At 51.4% G+C, this 14,971-nt stretch overlaps 1 protein-coding gene across 2 annotated transcripts in view; it reads right to left on the bottom strand.

Moving 5' to 3' along the window:
• The window catches only part of LOC139375679 (calmodulin-lysine N-methyltransferase), a 187,317-nt gene extending 172,441 nt beyond the window's left edge, over positions 1 to 14,876 (bottom strand). The window contains exons 1-3 of one of the 2 annotated variants that reach the window (XM_071117485.1): positions 14,517 to 14,876; positions 13,690 to 13,874; positions 13,532 to 13,596 (exon numbers count right to left, since the gene is read on the bottom strand). In XM_071117485.1, coding sequence (XP_070973586.1) covers positions 13,532 to 13,596; positions 13,690 to 13,874; positions 14,517 to 14,684 — 418 coding nt within the window. In that variant the 5' untranslated portion in view covers positions 14,685 to 14,876. The remainder of the gene's footprint in view (positions 1 to 13,531; positions 13,597 to 13,689; positions 13,875 to 14,516) is intronic. The other variant, XM_071117484.1, reaches the window with a different exon arrangement.
• Positions 14,877 to 14,971: the final 95 nt, after the last annotated feature.

The following is a 14,971-nucleotide window of genomic DNA, read 5'->3' as shown; positions in this document are numbered from 1 at the left end:
TCCCTTCAGTCTACCCCTCTGTCCCCTCCCTTCAGTCCCCCCTTCTGTCCTCTCCCTTCAGTCTACCCCTCTGTCCTCTCCCTTCAGTCTACCCCTCTGTCCTCTCCCTTCAGTCTACCCCTCTGTCCCCTCCCTTCAGTCTACCCCTCTGTCCTCTGCCTTCAGTCTACCCCTCTGTCCTCTGCCTTCAGTCTACCCCTCTGTCCTCTCCCTTCAGTCTACCCCTCTGTCCCCTCCCTTCAGTCCCCTCTTCTGTCCCCTCCCTTCAGTCCCCTCTTCTGTCTTCTCCCTTCAGTCTACCCCTCTGTCCTCTCCCTTCAGTCTACCCCTCTGTCCCCTCCCTTCAGTCTACCCCTCTGTCCTCTGCCTTCAGTCTACCCCTCTGTCCTCTCCCTTCAGTCTACCCCTCTGTCCCCTCCCTTCAGTCTACCCCTCTGTCCTCTCCCTTCAGTCCCCTCTTATGTCCTCTCCCTTCAGTCTACCCCTCTGTCCCCTCCCTTCAGTCTACCCCTCTGTCCTCTCCCTTCAGTCTACCCCTCTGTCCTCTCCCTTCAGTCCCCTCTTCTGTCCCCTCCCTTCAGTCCCCTCTTCTGTCCTCTCCCTTCAGTCTACCCCTCTGTCCCCTCCCTTCAGTCTACCCCTCCCTTCAGTCTACCCCTCTGTCCCCTCCCTTCAGTCTACCCCTCTGTCCTCTCCCTTCAGTCTACCCCTCTGTCCTCTCCCTTCAGTCTACCCCTCTGTCCTCTCCCTTCAGTCTACCCCTCTGTCCCCTCCCTTCAGTCCCCTCTTCTGTCCTCTCCCTTCAGTCTACCCCTCTGTCCTCTCCCTTCAGTCTACCCCTCTGTCCTCTCCCTTCAGTCCCCTCTTCTGTCCCCTCCCTTCAGTCTACCCCTCTGTCCTCTCCCTTCAGTCTACCCCTCTGTCCTCTCCCTTCAGTCTACCCCTCTGTCCTCTCCCTTCAGTCTACCCCTCTGTCCTCTCCCTTCAGTCTACCCCTCTGTCCTCTCCCTTCAGTCTACCCCTCTGTCCTCTCCCTTAAGTCTACCCCTCTGTCCTCTCCCTTCAGTCTACCCCTCTGTCCTCTCCCTTCAGTCTACCCCTCTGTCCTCTCCCTTCAGTCTACCCCTCTGTCCTCTCCCTTCAGTCCCCTCTTCTGTCCCCTCCCTTCAGTCTACCCCTCTGTCCTCTCCCTTCAGTCTACCCCTCTGTCCCCTCCCTTCAGTCTACCCCTCTGTCCCCTCCCTTCAGTCTACCCCTCTGTCCTCTGCCTTCAGTCTACCCCCCTGTCCTCTCCCTTCAGTCTACCCCTCTGTCCCCTCCCTTCAGTCTACCCCTCTGTCCTCTCCCTTCAGTCTACCCCTCTGTCCTCTCCCTTCAGTCCCCTCTTCTGTCCCCTCCCTTCAGTCCCCTCTTATGTCCTCTCCCTTCAGTCTACCCCTCTGTCCTCTCCCTCCAGTCTACCCCTCTGTCCTCTCCCTTCAGCCCCCTCTTCTGTCCTCTCCCTTCAGTCTACCCATCTGTCCTCTCCCTTCAGTCCCCTCTTCTGTCCTCTCCCTTCAGTCCCCTCTTCTGTCCTCTCCCTTCAGTCTACCCCTCTGTCCTCTCCCTTCAGTCTACCCCTCTGTCCTCTCCCTTCAGTCTACCCCTCTGTCCTCTCCCTTCAGTCTACCCCTCTGTCCTCTCCCTTCAGTCCCCTCTTCTGTCCCCTCCCTTCAGTCTACCCCTCTGTCCCCTCCCTTCAGTCCCCTCTTCTGTCCTCTCCCTTCAGTCTACCCCTCTGTCCCCTCCCTTCAGTCTACCCCTCTGTCCTCTGCCTTCAGTCTACCCCCCTGTCCTCTCCCTTCAGTCTACCCCTATGTCCCCTCCCTTCAGTCTACCCCTCTGTCCCCTCCCTTCAGTCCCCTCTTCTGTCCTCTCCCTTCAGTCTACCCCTCTGTCTCTTTCCTTCAGTCTACCCCTCTGTCCTCTCTCTTCAGTCTACCCCTCTGTCCCCTCCCTTCAGTCTACCCCTCTGTCCTCTCCCTTCAGTCTACCCCTCTGTCCCCTCCCTTCAGTCTACCCCTCTGTCCCCTCCCTTCAGTCTACCCCTCTGTCCCCTCCCTTCAGTCTACCCCTCTGTCCTCTCTCTTCAGTCTACCCCTCTGTCCTCTCCCTTCAGTCCCCTCTTCTGTCCTCTCCCTTCAGTCTACCCCTCTGTCCTCTCCCTTCAGTCTACCCCTCTGTCCCCTCCCTTCAGTCCTCTCCCTTCAGTCTACCCCTCTGTCCTCTCCCTTCAGTCTACCCCTCTGTCCTCTCCCTTCAGTCTACCCCTCTGTCCTCTCCCTTCAGTCTACCCCTCTGTCCCCTCCCTTCAGTCTACCCCTCTGTCCTCTGCCTTCAGTCTACCCCTCTGTCCTCTCCCTTCAGTCTACCCCTCTGTCCCCTCCCTTCAGTCCCCTCTTCTGTCCCCTCTTCTGTCCTCTCCCTTCAGTCTACCCCTCTGTCCTCTCCCTTCAGTCTACCCCTCTGTCCCCTCCCTTCAGTCTACCCCTCTGTCCTCTGCCTTCAGTCTACCCCTCTGTCCTCTGCCTTCAGTCTACCCCTCTGTCCTCTCCCTTCAGTCTACCCCTCTGTCCCCTCCCTTCAGTCCCCTCTTCTGTCCCCTCCCTTCAGTCCCCTCTTCTGTCCTCTCCCTTCAGTCTACCCCTCTGTCCTCTCCCTTCAGTCTACCCCTCTGTCCCCTCCCTTCAGTCTACCCCTCTGTCCCCTCCCTTCAGTCTACCCCTCTGTCCTCTCCCTTCAGTCCCCTCTTCTGTCCTCTCCCTTCAGTCTACCCCTCTGTCCCCTCCCTTCAGTCTACCCCTCTGTCCTCTCCCTTCAGTCTACCCCTCTGTCCTCTCCCTTCAGTCCCCTCTTCTGTCCCCTCCCTTCAGTCCCCTCTTCTGTCCTCTCCCTTCAGTCTACCCCTCTGTCCCCTCCCTTCAGTCTACCCCTCCCTTCAGTCTACCCCTCTGTCCCCTCCCTTCAGTCTACCCCTCTGTCCTCTCCCTTCAGTCTACCCCTCTGTCCTCTCCCTTCAGTCCCCTCTTCTGTCCCCTCCCTTCAGTCCCCTCTTATGTCCTCTCCCTTCAGTCTACCCCTCTGTCCTCTCCCTCCAGTCTACCCCTCTGTCCTCTCCCTTCAGCCCCCTCTTCTGTCCTCTCCCTTCAGTCTACCCCTCTGTCCTCTCCCTTCAGTCCCCTCTTCTGTCCTCTCCCTTCAGTCCCCTCTTCTGTCCTCTCCCTTCAGTCTACCCCTCTGTCCTCTCCCTTCAGTCTACCCCTCTGTCCTCTCCCTTCAGTCTACCCCTCTGTCCTCTCCCTTCAGTCAGCCCCTCTGTCCTCTCCCTTCAGTCCCCTCTTCTGTCCCCTCCCTTCAGTCTACCCCTCGGTCCCCTCCCTTCAGTCTACCCCTCTGTCCTCTCCCTTCAGTCTACCCCTCTGTCCCCTCCCTTCAGTCTACCCCTCTGTCCTCTCCCTTCAGTCCCCTCTTCTGTCCTCTCCCTTCAGTCTACCCCTCTGTCCCCTCCCTTCAGTCTACCCCTCTGTCCCCTCCCTTCAGTCTACCCCTCTGTCCTCTCCCTTCAGTCTACCCCTCTGTCCTCTCCCTTCAGTCCCCTCTTCTGTCCTCTCCCTTCAGTCTTCCCCTCTGTCCTCTCCCTTCAGTCTACCCCTCTGTCCTCTCCCTTCAGTCTACCCCTCTGTCCTCTCCCTTCAGTCTACCCCTCTGTCCCCTCCCTTCAGTCTACCCCTCTGTCCTCTCCCTTCAGTTTACCCATCTGTCCCCTCCCTTCAGTCTACCCCTCTGTCCTCTCCCTTCAGTCCCCTCTTCTGTCCTCTCCCTTCAGTCCCCTCTTCTGTCCTCTCCCTTCAGTCTACCCCTCTGTCCCCTCCCTTCAGTCTACCCCTCTGTCCTCTCCCTTCAGTCTACCTATCTGTCCCCTCCCTTCAGTCTACCCCTCTGTCCTCTCCCTTCAGTCCCCTCTTCTGTCCTCTCCCTTCAGTCTACCCCTCTGTCCTCTCCCTTCAGTCCCCTCCTCTGTCCTCTCCCTTCAGTCCCCTCTTCTGTCCTCTCCCTTCAGTCCCCTCTTCTGTCCCCTCCCTTCAGTCTACCCCTCTGTCCTCTCCCTTCAGTCTACCCCTCTGTCCTCTCCCTTCAGTCCCCTCTTCTGTCCTCTCCCTTCAGTCTTCCCCTCTGTCCTCTCCCTTCAGTCTACCCCTCTGTCCTCTCCCTTCAGTCTACCCCTCTGTCCTCTCCCTTCAGTCTACCCCTCTGTCCCCTCCCTTCAGTCTACCCCTCTGTCCTCTCCCTTCAGTCTACCCCTCTGTCCTCTCCCTTCAGTCTACCCCTCTGTCCTCTCCCTTCAGTCTACCCCTCTGTCCTCTCCCTTCAGTCCCCTCTTCTGTCCCCTCCCTTCAGTCTACCCCTCTGTCCCCTCCCTTCAGTCTACCCCTCTGTCCTCTCCCTTCAGTCTACCCCTCTGTCCCCTCCCTTCAGTCTACCCCTCTGTCCTCTCCCTTCAGTCCCCTCTTCTGTCCTCTCCCTTCAGTCTACCCCTCTGTCCCCTCCCTTCAGTCTACCCCTCTGTCCCCTCCCTTCAGTCTACCCCTCTGTCCTCTCCCTTCAGTCTACCCCTCTGTCCTCTCCCTTCAGTCCCCTCTTCTGTCCTCTCCCTTCAGTCTTCCCCTCTGTCCTCTCCCTTCAGTCTACCCCTCTGTCCTCTCCCTTCAGTCTACCCCTCTGTCCTCTCCCTTCAGTCTACCCCTCTGTCCCCTCCCTTCAGTCTACCCCTCTGTCCTCTCCCTTCAGTTTACCCATCTGTCCCCTCCCTTCAGTCTACCCCTCTGTCCTCTCCCTTCAGTCCCCTCTTCTGTCCTCTCCCTTCAGTCCCCTCTTCTGTCCTCTCCCTTCAGTCTACCCCTCTGTCCCCTCCCTTCAGTCTACCCCTCTGTCCTCTCCCTTCAGTCTACCTATCTGTCCCCTCCCTTCAGTCTACCCCTCTGTCCTCTCCCTTCAGTCCCCTCTTCTGTCCTCTCCCTTCAGTCTACCCCTCTGTCCTCTCCCTTCAGTCCCCACCTCTGTCCTCTCCCTTCAGTCCCCTCTTCTGTCCTCTCCCTTCAGTCCCCTCTTCTGTCCCCTCCCTTCAGTCTACCCCTCTGTCCTCTCCCTTCAGTCTACCCCTCTGTCCTCTCCCTTCAGTCCCCTCTTCTGTCCTCTCCCTTCAGTCTTCCCCTCTGTCCTCTCCCTTCAGTCTACCCCTCTGTCCTCTCCCTTCAGTCTACCCCTCTGTCCTCTCCCTTCAGTCTACCCCTCTGTCCCCTCCCTTCAGTCTACCCCTCTGTCCTCTCCCTTCAGTCTACCCATCTGTCCCCTCCCTTCAGTCTACCCCTCTGTCCTCTCCCTTCAGTCCCCTCTTCTGTCCTCTCCCTTCAGTCCCCTCTTCTGTCCTCTCCCTTCAGTCTACCCCTCTGTCCCCTCCCTTCAGTCTACCCCTCTGTCCTCTCCCTTCAGTCTACCCATCTGTCCCCTCCCTTCAGTCTACCCCTCTGTCCTCTCCCTTCAGTCCCCTCTTCTGTCCTCTCCCTTCAGTCTACCCCTCTGTCCTCTCCCTTCAGTCCCCTCCTCTGTCCTCTCCCTTCAGTCCCCTCTTCTGTCCTCTCCCTTCAGTCCCCTCTTCTGTCCTCTCCCTTCAGTCCCCTCTTCTGTCCTCTCCCTTCAGTCCCCTCTTCTGTCCTCTCCCTTCAGTCCCCTCTTCTGTCCTCTCCCTTCAGTCCCCTCGTCTGTCCCCTCTTCTGACCCACCCCTCTGTCTACCTCTCTGTCCCCTCCCCCCCAGGGCCAGGGAACAGGTGGGTTTGGAACACATCAGACCAGACCACACCACAAACAGGTTGCTACCCCATAGAACTAAGTCACAAATTATACAAGACAAAGCAGCATCTACAAAGCTGATCCACTGGAGCTACTTGTGGAGGAAATCAGAGGGGGAACAAGATGGAGAAAGAGGGGCTGAGAGTAAAATGTAGGACATAGAAAAGGTTGAAGAAGAGTAGGAGAGAGATGAAGGAAGAGGGGAAATACCAGCGAGTGGTTACAGAGAAAGAGCAAGCGACAGAAGTAGAGAGATGAATAAGGAGGGGAAGGAGTTAGAGAGCGACATCGAAGAAGAGAGAAAGAGAAAGAAAGCGAGAGCGGGCCCCTGTCCTGAAAAGCCAGTGATGCGGAGCCGCATCAGCACATATGAAACAGTGAGCAGGACAATGGACCCGGGTCTGTAACCGGACCCCGTGTGCGTAATCTCTCCGTCACAAAAGAAAAGAGCGAGGGAAGGAGGGAGGGAAGACAGGGGGCTCGGCCATCTTAATCTGGCTTCTCATGGCAAGGCTGGAGCCCAGAGGTGTCATGTTCCAATCCACCCTCGCAAACATTCCTCATTTTTCACTTGAATTGGTGCTGTTTTGTAGCGAGCGGCCCCGTAATTAACACGGGGATCTTCAGAACTCAATGACTGAACATAATTACTTCTCTCCTTTTCTTCTCTCCCTTTCTGCGGCCTGGGCTCTCCCCGGCGAGCAGCCCCTGGGGCCCGGGTTTAGGCCTGACTGGCCAAACACAAAGGCTGGCCCAGCCATCACCCGCTGTGGAGAGAGGGGGAGAGAGAGAGGAGGAGAAGAAAGGGAGGAGGAGGGTGAGAAATGGACTGTCTCCAGCCTGCTAGGGCTGTTGGATCAGCTGTCAGTGAGACACTGGCCCAGTCAGCACTATTGAGAGAGCGCGCTATGACCTTAAAACACTGCTGCAGGGGCCCCACAGCCTGTACTCATCCTGGCCAAGCTATTACAGAGAGACAGAGAGAGACAGAGAGAGAGACAGAGAGAGAGAGAGAGACAGAGAGAGAGAGAGAGAGAGAGAGAGAGAGATGGAGATGGAGATGGAGAAGGGGAGAAGGACAGAGAGATAAATACACAGAGAGACAGACAGAGCAAGAGACAGTGAGAAAGACCAAATGGAAAGAGAGAGACAAACAAAAAGACTATGTTAATTGTTGTCAGCCAGCAGCACATTTCCACGTTTCCCTGACAAAAACAAACAGCCCTAAAGGGCCCACTTACCATCCACATACAAGTCAGTCACTAAATGAACACCGCCACTGTGCCTTCTGTCACTTGCCAGGCTGTGAGTGTGTTCTCCTGGGGTTGACAGAGTGACTGGCTCCCTTGGCTGCCACTAAAGTCACAGGAAAATGGTCCCTGCAGGCCCAGAGCCCAGGGATCCTCCAGTAGCACAGCTCCCTCGGAGGGCCACTTAAATACATGCGCAACTGTAGGCTAGATTAGGGCCTGCACAAGTTACATTAGCGTTAGCATCTCCATTAGCGTCACAACAGTGATTGACTGACAGGGCCACTGGGGTTTGCAAGTGTGAACACAACCACACTAAAGTAAGGGAATGGGGTTTGGATGCTAGCTAATGGTCGAGTACCTCACTGACAAACACATTAACAACAACGTCAAAGACATGGTAATAAACTGATGTCAAAATTCACTCAAATGTAGAGTGCAGATTCACAAAAAGGGACAAGTATGCTGATGCCTTTTAACGAACAGTTTGAATTTTTCATGAATTTATATGAATATTTACAACACATAAAACAGACATAAATAAATCATAAAACACACAAATCAAAAGACCACACAACACCAAGTGCACCGTAGCCATTCATCTACACAAACAAAGCAATGCAACTGACTCAAAAAGAACACATGAAACAAGTACACAAACATTATTTAGACTAACACATGATTAGTGGTCCCTTCTCCTGATGCAGGTTTTGGAGAGATGTTTCAAGCATGTTGCAGGGTGGCCATTTATAAACTGCACTCTCAACAAAGACGCTAATCAGATAATCATCTATTTGTTTTAAAACATCATCAAGTAGCCTACATTAGGCCCGGAGGACTCCTCACCAGCCGTGTAGCCGTTGCTAGGCAAACAGCGGCGAAGGGTTTTGTGAGGTGAAAAGGGTGGAAGGAAAGGACCAATAGGATGATGCGGCATGGCACTCCACGGACGCAGAGCGAAGAGCCACTAATTAACCACCATGCACTAATCACTTATCTCTCTAATGGGAGGACACTCACACACACACAATGTGCATATACACATTACAAACACAATGTGCAGACTGACATTTGCAGGCATCACGTATAATAGAGAGAACAGCTCTGCACCTATCCACAATTTCATTCCATTCATGTTCATGCTTGGCATCTAGTGGCCTTAGCAAATAATTTGACTTACTATGGATCTCTGTAGAATCGGAAGCGTAGGGTTCACAGAGTGTTTTAGGTGTAGGTTAACACACCGGGCCAGGTTGGAATTAAAAACCTGATTAGAAGGAGGGGAGGAGGGAAGGAGGGGAGGAGGGGAGGAGGGAGGGTTGGCTTCTGGGGAGGGTGACTAAAAGTGGTGAAAAATCCAATAATTGTGCCATTCTGTGGTGTGGTATTACTCTTTCATTCTCCCTCTTTCATTTTCCCTCTAATACCTTTGCAACAGAAGAAAAGAGGACGAGAGAGAGAGAGGACGAGAGAGAGAGAGAGAGAGAGAGAGGACAAGAGAGAGAGAGAGAGAGAACGAGAGAGAGAGAGAAAGAGAGGACGAGAGGGAGAGGGAGAGAGAGAGAGAGAGAGAACGAGAATGAGAGAGAGAGAACGAGAATGAGAGAGAGAGAAAGAGAAAGAGAGAGAGAGAGAGAGAGCTGGCTGGCTGGCTGGCTGCTAAAGTATGTAGTCTTTGTAATTATCACAGTATTACTGGTCTAACAATGAAGGGCAGCTCTGACTGGGCCACCATCATTTCCTCTCTAATCCTCCTGCTCATTGGCAACGCTCAGGTTTCCCCATCCCCATCTCCTACCACCTATACTGACCAATACCCAACCAAGCATACACTTCACCAGGGGCTTTATTTCACTAGCACTTGTATTCATTGGCTATTTACCACAGGGGTACGTCTATTGTTTGTGTGTGTGTTTTCTTTCTCTGAGAATGTGTTTTTCTTCTATTCAGGGCTAAGACAGTTGCCTGCCCTGGACACGAACCCCTGAGATCTTAACAGCCTAACCCTTGTAGAAGGCAAAGCCATTTCCTCAAGATATGGAACCAAACCAATTACCTTAAATTAAGTCAACTGGCAACTCTTCCCCACTTCTCATCCCCTGAGCCACACGGGGCCCAAAAGCTAATCATCACATCCAACACCTCCCCCTAGCAAACAGACAGGCCCAAGGGTACACTCACATCACACTCACAAACCATTTACTTTGCTTTTTACAATTTACTACATTAACTCAAGACTGTAAATATAATATAATTGGGTAAATAAATGCAGTTGTCATGTAGTAGCAGACACCTTCAGCCAAAGCAACTTAGGATTCATAGTGACATACCCAGTAGCCTTAATGTGGGCCATGCAGGAATCTAACCCACAACCCTAGTGGTGCAGGCAGCACCATGCTCTCTAACTAAGCCAATGACTCCACTGTAACAGTGGTTGTGTGTAGCAGCGCTGGGCGCTCCACCAGTATAGTGTTACACTGAGGGGCACATAGGCTCGTCACAGAACCTGGCCTGTAAACACACACAGGGGAGCACTAATTAACTGTCACCAACACAAGAGTTAAGAGTTGCAGTGTCACAGTGTGTCAGAGTTACAGCCCCCAGACCTGCATGTAGTACCCAGGGCCCCAGCCCTCCGCCATTGTCTAACGGGATATAATTAGATAGCATTCTGGCAGAGTGAATTAGCATAATTATGCAAACAGGGGCTGCTAAAGGGTTGGCACAAGGGAGGGCCACAGGGGGAACCTCTTAAAGCACACACAGTATGCAATACACTCACACATACACAAATGTGCACACACACTCACACAGGCGTACATATTCATGCTCGAACACTTTCTGCATTAAGGCAGGATCATCCATTATAGAGCTATGGTATCTGAACACACACAAAGACACACACACGGTGATGTATGTAAGCTCTCGGGCCTACGAGACAGCAGGAGGGGTCGTGTCACCGGGTAATGAGGATGATTAGAAGACTAAAAAGAGTTGTAACCAAAGTGACAATGAGAGGTTTTGTAAAGGAGCCACATTATAAAGCCTGTTTCCAGAGACCTGCTGGGCCCGAACAGAGGTCTGAATGGACACAGCTCATCCCACAGCATATGGATGCCCCTATAGCCCTGATTCACACAGCTCATCCCACAGCATATGGATGGCCCCTATAGCCCTGATTCACATAGCTCATCCCACAGCATATGGATGCTCCTATAGCCCTGATTCACACAGCTCATCCCACAGCATATGGATGGTCCCTATAGCCCTGATTCACACAGCTCATCCCACAGCATAAGGATGGCCCCTGTAGCTCTGATTCACCCAGCTCATCCCACAGCATGTCTTACAACACCTCCCTGTAGAGTCTTATGACAGCACAGAGTGAAACCTACAATGGAGGAGCTCTCTAAGACACATGACTATCTGAACCCAACGTGTGACCTAGCCTAGCATACACCCCCCCCAAACCAGTCGCTCCTCTCCAGTCCAAACCCTGTGTCAACAAGGCTCTCATGTACCCAGCTAAAACCTCTTCAGCCCCACCTATCCCCATTGTGCCTGGAAACATTGGTCCTCACAGAAAACAAGGCCAGTTAAACCCTAAAACAAGCCCCCCTACAAGCCCTACTCCTATGGCCAATGCCGCATAGAGCACCGAAGCACACATTTGCAGGACTAATCCACCCCCAGCGTTTTGGACTCCCATTCAGGAAGAGAAGGAGCCCAAGGATTGTGGCATGTACTCTCCTCAGGGGAGGATTTAGGGATGTGCAAAGTTGAGGGGGGGTGGAGGGGGGCAGGGGGCAGCTAACACAGGGGCAAGGGGCACCCCCTCTTCAGACAATGAGCTCCTGAGCTCCCCCTCCAGCCTTTCTGACAGGGGTATTTGGGGTGAGATGTTTGGGCCTAGCAATGCGTGAGATCAATTAGAAGTGGTTGAGAGGAGGGTTTGAAAGGCCCTGCCTAGCGGTGAGGACCCAGGGCCCCCTACCTCTAGAATCTCTACCTCCACCTCCCTCTCCCTCCCCAGGAAAATCCAGACCAGATGTGGGTCAAGGAGCCAGATATCTATCTATCTGAGCCAGTGAATAGCTCCTCTAGCTGGGATGGTACGAGGGAGGTGGAAAAGACGAGCATCCTGCTGTGGTCATTGAGGAGAACGAACAGAGCTGGAAGCACCACATTCCTACCAGATGGGTTCTCTTGTACCCTCTTAACCCCAGACCCTGGTCCTGGTGATAGGGTCACCTCTCTCATCCCTCAGTCAACTAACAGGACACCAGATTAGCTGCAGGTCAGAGAAGGTTAAGCAGATAGGATCATCAGCTTTCCTGACAAATAACAACATCTAGCCTACAGCTGTCTATTTCATACCACATCAATCTCTATTTAGACAGAATTCTGTAGAACCTCTAATAGTTAGAGGTAAAGATCTTACAAAAGTAAAGATCCTTGTTTGGTATAATGCCACAATACATCTGTATAATAACTCTATTATACTGAAGGGTCAGAGTGCATTTTAGTATTCCCTATGACCCCTAGTTTACACCAGCTAGGCCTACATGTAACCCAGATATGCTAATAAGGGCAAGGGGACACTGCTTATTATTTCTGGCTGTTTTCAGGTCCTTCAGGATTAGCTGAGGTGATGGTATATGCTGTGCTGTGTGACCTGATGATGTGGGATGACTGAGTACAGTCCCAGTTTTGACCTCTACTACGACCCTAGACCCCTGTGTAGCCATCTGGCTCACAGATGACCCTCTGATTCCCATAGCTATGAAGACACAGGAATAACCGGAACCAATCAGGTGACTGACTGTAAAGAAGGCTCAACATACACTATGGGGTGCTAAGTCATCCACTCAAACGCAAGCGGTCCTTATTATCTTATTGATTCAAATCAGGATTCATCTATGCATAGGTCTACATAGCTACATACAATGATTACCGTGTGTACTGTTACATCACAACATACACTGCGTGGCGCAAACATTAGGGACACCTGCTCTTTCCATGACAGACTGACCAGGTGAATCCAGGTGAAAGCTATGATCCCTTATTGATGTCACTTGTTAAATCAACTTCAATCAGTGTATGAAGGGGAGATGGGTTAAATAAGGATTTTTGATCCTTGATACAATTGAGACATGGATTGTGTATGTGTCCCATTCAGAGGGTGAATGGGCAAGACAAAAGATTTAAGTGCCTTTGAACGGGGTACAGTAGTAGGTGTCAGGCGCACCGGTTTGAGGGTGTCAAGAACTGCAAAACTGCTGGGTTTTTCATGCTCAACAGTTTCCCCTGTGTATCAAGAATGGTTCACCACCAAAAAGACATCCAGCAAACTTGACACAACTGTGGGACCATTTGGGGTCAACATGGGCCAGCATCCCTGTGGAACGCTATCGACACCTTGTAGAGTCCATGCCACAACGAAATGAGGCAGTTCTGAGCACAAAAGGGGGGTGGAACTCAATATTAGGAAGGTGTACCTAATATTTTGTATACTCAGTGTATATCCTGGGTGACAAATTATTTGTATTTTCTCTGTGGACCCATTTTCTGAAAGAGTAAAAGTGAACACACAGGAACACAGAATGAAAAGCCCAGACCACCAGTGTTGTTCGACCACAGTCCTCAGCTATAATAACAAAACACCCGAGTTTGGGCTCACTTGAGAGGGAGCTAGTACACAGATACCAGCTTTAGCCAATCTGTTCCTTTCATCACATTTGTGGAATGCTCACCCCACTGGGTAGCAGGTATGTGGGCCTGCTAAAGGCCAGGCTGGTGGGGATCACATGATCACATGACCTGGCTGTCAGGCAGGGATAGAAAGAGAGAGGCAGCTCCCAGGCTCTCTCTGGCTCTGCTGTGTGAATACTGCTGATCAGCGCTGCCTGCTAGTGGGAGTACAGAGAGATGCAGCCTTCCCTGAGGGGTTCCCTCTTCTAAAAACAACCTCTGATTTACTGACCAAACTGCTACTCAGCGTTATATAAGACGATACAGGACAGCTGTCACCGTGGCAGCAGAACAGAAAACAATGTTTCCATTACCATGGAAAAACAGCTGCATGACCTTCTCACCTCATCACCATCTCCTCAGGATACTGATTTGATTGGCTTCCACAGCTTAACATCAGATAATTTGTATTGCATGAGACTGTGTTAAGTCCTTACGAAAAGGTGATCCTCAATCTGCCCTCAGCGATAATGGTAAAAAATAGCCTTTTCTCACTCTCTCTTTCCAACAGGCTGAGTGACTCACCAGAACAGCAATCGATGTAAGTGGGAAAACAGTGTGTTACCGGAGGTCATCATAGGGAGATAGTCATAGGTTAAATGAACGCACACTCTTAAACATGTATATGGAGGATGTACTCACAGACATTCCCTGTATTGTCAAAACTGTTGAGAACCTCATTCACTCTGATGGGCCCGAGGTTATCTCTGGAAATGAATGAGAGAGAAATATTATTATACAGTGTGTGTGTAAGCTGCACGGTGCTCGGCTTAAACACAGGACAAGGATCTCAAACCCACCTGAGAAAGGCACTGAACTCTGGGAAGGAAGCACTTGTGTATTCCACCCACTGGCCTTCGGAGGGGTCATCTGTCTCTTGGTGCATGACACTGGTTTTGTTGAACAGGTTGAAGGAGGAGAATCTCCGGACAGACACCTGCTTGACCTCCGAGTCTGCACTGTCCAGCTGTTTCTGTCTCAGCACCTGAGGGAGTGGGAGATATAGCAACTGTCAAACCACACAACCTGACCTGCTTTAAAAACACCACCTCAAAACACATGTACTGATCAAATTAGAGTGACATGGAGGAATTAGAACCTTCTATCTAGCCTAGTGATGAAGATCTGATATGGCTCCAGGCTCTATTGTTCATCCTTGAAACTGATCCCCACAGTTCCTGTAGTAGTGTGGTCATTAACTTGTCACAGGACACCTTTAGTTTATTACTAGCACTTGCATAGTGCAATATGAATTAGTGATGTTTTATTTGTATTTTTTATACTTTACAGTATTTGAAATGCAAGAGGATATTTCTGGAAGCATTTTGTGTATCAGTGAAATGCCCATGTAAGGACAAAACCTCCCTCTCAGGTCATGCCCTCACACTGTTATGGTTACAGCCCAACTGGGACAGAGGTATATAATCTCAGTTACACATGTTACTGTAAATACAGATACAGATCTATGAATGGTAAATCGATGATAAATGTAGCTTAGCTAAAGCCAGTATATATCTAGCTAGCTAATGGCGCAATTATATTAGCTAGCTAGCTAACGTTAGGCGCAATGCAACATTGATTCTGTCAGTTGATAACAAACCCATTGGAAATGTGACGCTTGTTTTACCTGTCGTAGGAGAGTCCATCTTGCACGAGCTACGTCGGTTCCACAATTAGGGTCTCGATTGGATTGGTGGTTGGTAATTAGCTCTTTTTCTTTATTTTCTGGCAAGAGTGGCAGCGGCGATTCGTGATATTCACATTTTTCTGGTTCACCTGTCAACTTCCCTTCCATCCTGTCTTCAGTGTTTTGGGCAAAAATAAATACAATTCTAAATGATTTACAGTGTAAAGCACACGGTCTAATAAAGCGAGTATGGCTCTGTTTGATCACAGAATAGGACAAGTAGTACAGTGGTAGCGTGACATCAACCGGTAAAACCCTTACTGCTCTGGTGCTGCTGGAGAAAGCATGCTACTTCCGTACACTTATGACAGCAAGACATAGCAATTTATTACCAACATCATCGAACGCAGTATTGAGTTACAACTCGTATGCCGTCTGGGATTGATTAGTTCTGC

The sequence above is a fragment of the Oncorhynchus clarkii genome, chromosome 20 (genome assembly GCF_045791955.1).
Source record: "Oncorhynchus clarkii lewisi isolate Uvic-CL-2024 chromosome 20, UVic_Ocla_1.0, whole genome shotgun sequence".
In the NCBI taxonomy this organism is placed as follows: Eukaryota; Metazoa; Chordata; class Actinopteri; order Salmoniformes; family Salmonidae; genus Oncorhynchus; species Oncorhynchus clarkii.
The sequence above is the reverse complement of the archived record's forward strand: the minus strand, read 5'-3'. Positions and strand labels throughout refer to the sequence as shown.